This window comes from Apaloderma vittatum, unplaced genomic scaffold (assembly GCF_000703405.1).
Source record: "Apaloderma vittatum isolate BGI_N311 unplaced genomic scaffold, ASM70340v1 scaffold24371, whole genome shotgun sequence".
Classification (NCBI taxonomy): domain Eukaryota; kingdom Metazoa; phylum Chordata; class Aves; order Trogoniformes; family Trogonidae; genus Apaloderma; species Apaloderma vittatum.
This window is the reverse complement of record NW_009701159.1, coordinates 22,222-25,383: the sequence shown is the minus strand read 5'-3', so window position 1 is coordinate 25,383 and position 3,162 is coordinate 22,222. Positions and strand designations below refer to the sequence as shown.

At 45.6% G+C, this 3,162-nt stretch overlaps 1 protein-coding gene across 1 annotated transcript in view; it reads left to right on the top strand.

Moving 5' to 3' along the window:
* The window catches only part of KIF3A (kinesin family member 3A), a gene marked incomplete at its 5' end in the record, with an annotated part of 17,073 nt that overhangs the window by 350 nt on the left and 13,561 nt on the right, over positions 1–3,162 (top strand). Inside the window, 4 exons of the mRNA XM_009879062.1 lie at positions 1,260–1,404; positions 1,635–1,719; positions 2,145–2,250; positions 2,995–3,134. Of these exons, the coding sequence (XP_009877364.1) occupies positions 1,260–1,404; positions 1,635–1,719; positions 2,145–2,250; positions 2,995–3,134 (476 nt within the window). The remainder of the gene's footprint in view (positions 1–1,259; positions 1,405–1,634; positions 1,720–2,144; positions 2,251–2,994; positions 3,135–3,162) is intronic.

Genomic DNA, 3,162 nt, shown 5'->3' with positions numbered 1-3,162 from the left:
GTTCGTGGCACAGTTAATAGTTCCTGCTGATCTTATTTAAGGGAGTTTCACTGTCTGAGGGCTGTAGCCCTCTGTTGTTTCTGTTGTGACCTCTAACTTAAAATAGCGTGAAGGTACTTGCTGTTCTGAGTACTCAGTGGTGTCACCCGCTCTGATCATTAACAGCGGGAGATCGGTGATGAGCAAGACTGAGCTGAGGTCAGGTACCTGTGTGGTTTTATTCTGTGTCTTCTGTTTGCAAAAGATATGCACTTTATGTCATTATCCGAACTCTCAGTGGCTCTTCCCTGTACAATTTCAGTGACCAGGCAGCTGTCACGGTCCTGCAGTAACTAGGTATGCCTGCCAGACTTCTGCGTATAACTGCTGTGTTTTCTCCTCTAAACTTTGCTGTTTGAAACTTAAGGTGGCTGGTTAAACACATCTGCTCTACCCCACAGAGAGTCTGTTGCTTCCTACAGCTGGGAGGAGTATGACCATGATTTCTGTGTGTGTGTTTTTTACATTTGTAAATGTATTATATAAAGGAAAGCAGATGCTAGTAAGGAAGCAAATGACTGCTTGCCATACCAGTGTGCTGTGAACAGCAACAGATTACAAAGTGTTTAAAGGTTTGTAAAATGTCTGGTAAGCTCTTGTGCCAGCACACCCAGGTTCCAGCCAATGAAAAATCAGCTTTTTTGGAACTCTAATGTCAATGTCCTGACAATCAGAACTTGAGCTTTCAGCAGTGCTAGCATAGACTTAAGAACCAGTGAATTTCTGGAGTACTGGTGTCTGGGATGTCAGTAAATGTTCTGTGCAGGCTCATTCTCTAGCTCGAACTGTAGTTGCTTCTGCAAGTTCAGAGCTGGGCTTGTGCTGTTTCTGCTGTGGCTTGGAGCTCTAGCAATGGTTATTTTTGCAGTTGGTATATAATGATCTTTAATTGACCATGTTATTAATTGGGCTTGCCTTAATTATTTGTGCATGGGACCTAAGTGTACTAGCGCTCCTTACTTTAATTACTCTGCACAGTTAAAATGAGCTAAGTTTTTCCTGGATAGCTTGCAGGCTGGATAAAACACTGTCTCAGCCTCACTCACTGTGGTTGTCCAGCTTTTCTGTAGTTCTTAGCCTTGTAGAGTTTACTGGAGTGGGGGGAAAATTTAAACTCTGTGACAACAGAGGTGTTTAGTGCTATCAGGCTAAGAAGGAATGAAGTAAAACTGTGGTTAGCAACTTCTTGGAGTTTGTTGACATATCTTCTTATGCTTCAGGTACGATTTTTGCATATGGGCAGACTGGAACAGGCAAAACTTTCACCATGGAAGGAGTTCGAGCAATTCCAGAGCTTAGAGGCATTATTCCCAATTCCTTTGCCCATATATTTGGTCACATTGCCAAGGCAGAGGGGGATACAAGGTAAATGCTTGTCTTTTGTGTGGCTGTCTGTAGTAGGAGCCTGACCTTGACGATGGCAACTGAAACAGTTCCTCTGGCCCTAGCTGAGAGACTCCTGCTTACACAGCTCTTGATGAGGTAGCAGGATTGTTTTGGTGTATCACTGTATTTTCTTGGAGTTCTCTGGCTGCATTTGTTGGACTTCAGCAAATGTCTTGGTAAGAAAGTGACTCTGACTGTTTGGTCTTCAGGTTTTTAGTTCGTGTGTCTTACCTGGAAATTTACAATGAAGAAGTGCGGGACCTGCTGGGAAAAGACCAGACACAGAGATTAGAGGTGAGGCCGCTGTTCTAAATGGGATGTTTGTTTTCAATCTGTGAGCAAGATTATATTTTCAAGACCAGAGAAATTTGAAGGGAAGTGGGAGATTGGGCTCCTCAGCACATCCACTATTGCCGGAATTTCACTGCTGGCTTCTCTGAAGCCGGTTGTATAGAGAGAAACGGGCTGTTCCACCTGAGTCAATCTGCCCCAGAGGCCCCCTCAGCAGTCTTCCTGGGAATTGGAGACTGAGATTTGAAGTCACTCTTTGCCATCAGGGGAAACTGGTGGATTACTGTCCTGCATGAGCCTCTATTCCTTAACTGCCCTGATCCTGGGTGTTGGGAGTGTTTCATGTGCAAACCAGAACCCAGAGGAGTAAATCACTGTACTGTTAGGGGTCTCTGAAAAATGCTCGGTGTAAACTGTTTCTCTCTTAGGTTAAAGAGAGACCTGACGTGGGAGTTTATATCAAAGACCTTTCAGCTTATGTTGTAAACAATGCAGATGATATGGACAGAATCATGACTCTGGGCCACAAGAACCGTACGTAGCCTTGCTGTGGACAGTTTTATAGTTCAGAACAAAGATTTAGTTATGAGGCCACAATGAGAGATCCCAATCTGAATGCTGGAAAGCCTGTTCAGCTGAGCAGAACAAAAGGCATACCTCCTTCCAAACCCCTTTTCTGCAGGGGCAGGTAAAGGAGCATGTGCCTCCCACACTGGCCAGTGCCAGCAGGGGAGGTGGTGAAGAGGAGGGTGCAGTGAGAGCTCCTAGTGTTTTCAGAATGACCAGTGTGTGTCTTGGTCCTTTTCCCTCTTCATTTCTCATCAAGGTGAATGGCTGTGCTGCAAGTGGGAGGTGGTTCATTTTCTGAAAGACTTAGTTAAGCTCACATCCTCTCATGCCCTAAAGTTTTGACTCCTGTTGTTCTTAATTCTCAAAATACAGCTGTTCTCAGGGATCAGCTATGAATGCCTTAGGCTACTGGTCTTTGTAGCCCTAAAAAAACCAGATGAGAACTACTGATGCTCTTGGTTGGCTTAGAGCTACAGGAGGCTGGAACACTTTTGCTAGTCCAGACTAGAGACGCACTGTGACTTCAGTGCCCAAGAGTACAGCTTGCTGCTGGGTCTGAGCATCCCTCTTCCGTCTTCTGAAAACTGGGGTTGGGTAAAGACATAGGGATACGTCTCCCTTGAGAGCAGAAAGAGCGTCACAGGAGCATGTGATTCCTTTTAAAGACACCATTGCTTTTTTTTTTTCAACCCCCCTCTCTGTTGAAAGGTTCTGTTGGTGCCACAAACATGAACGAGCACAGCTCCCGGTCACACGCCATCTTCACCATCACCATCGAGTGCAGTGAGAAGGGAGTGGATGGCAACATGCACGTGCGCATGGGCAAGCTGCATCTCGTCGATCTGGCCGTGAGTAGGAGCGGCTGGGTCTGCCCCA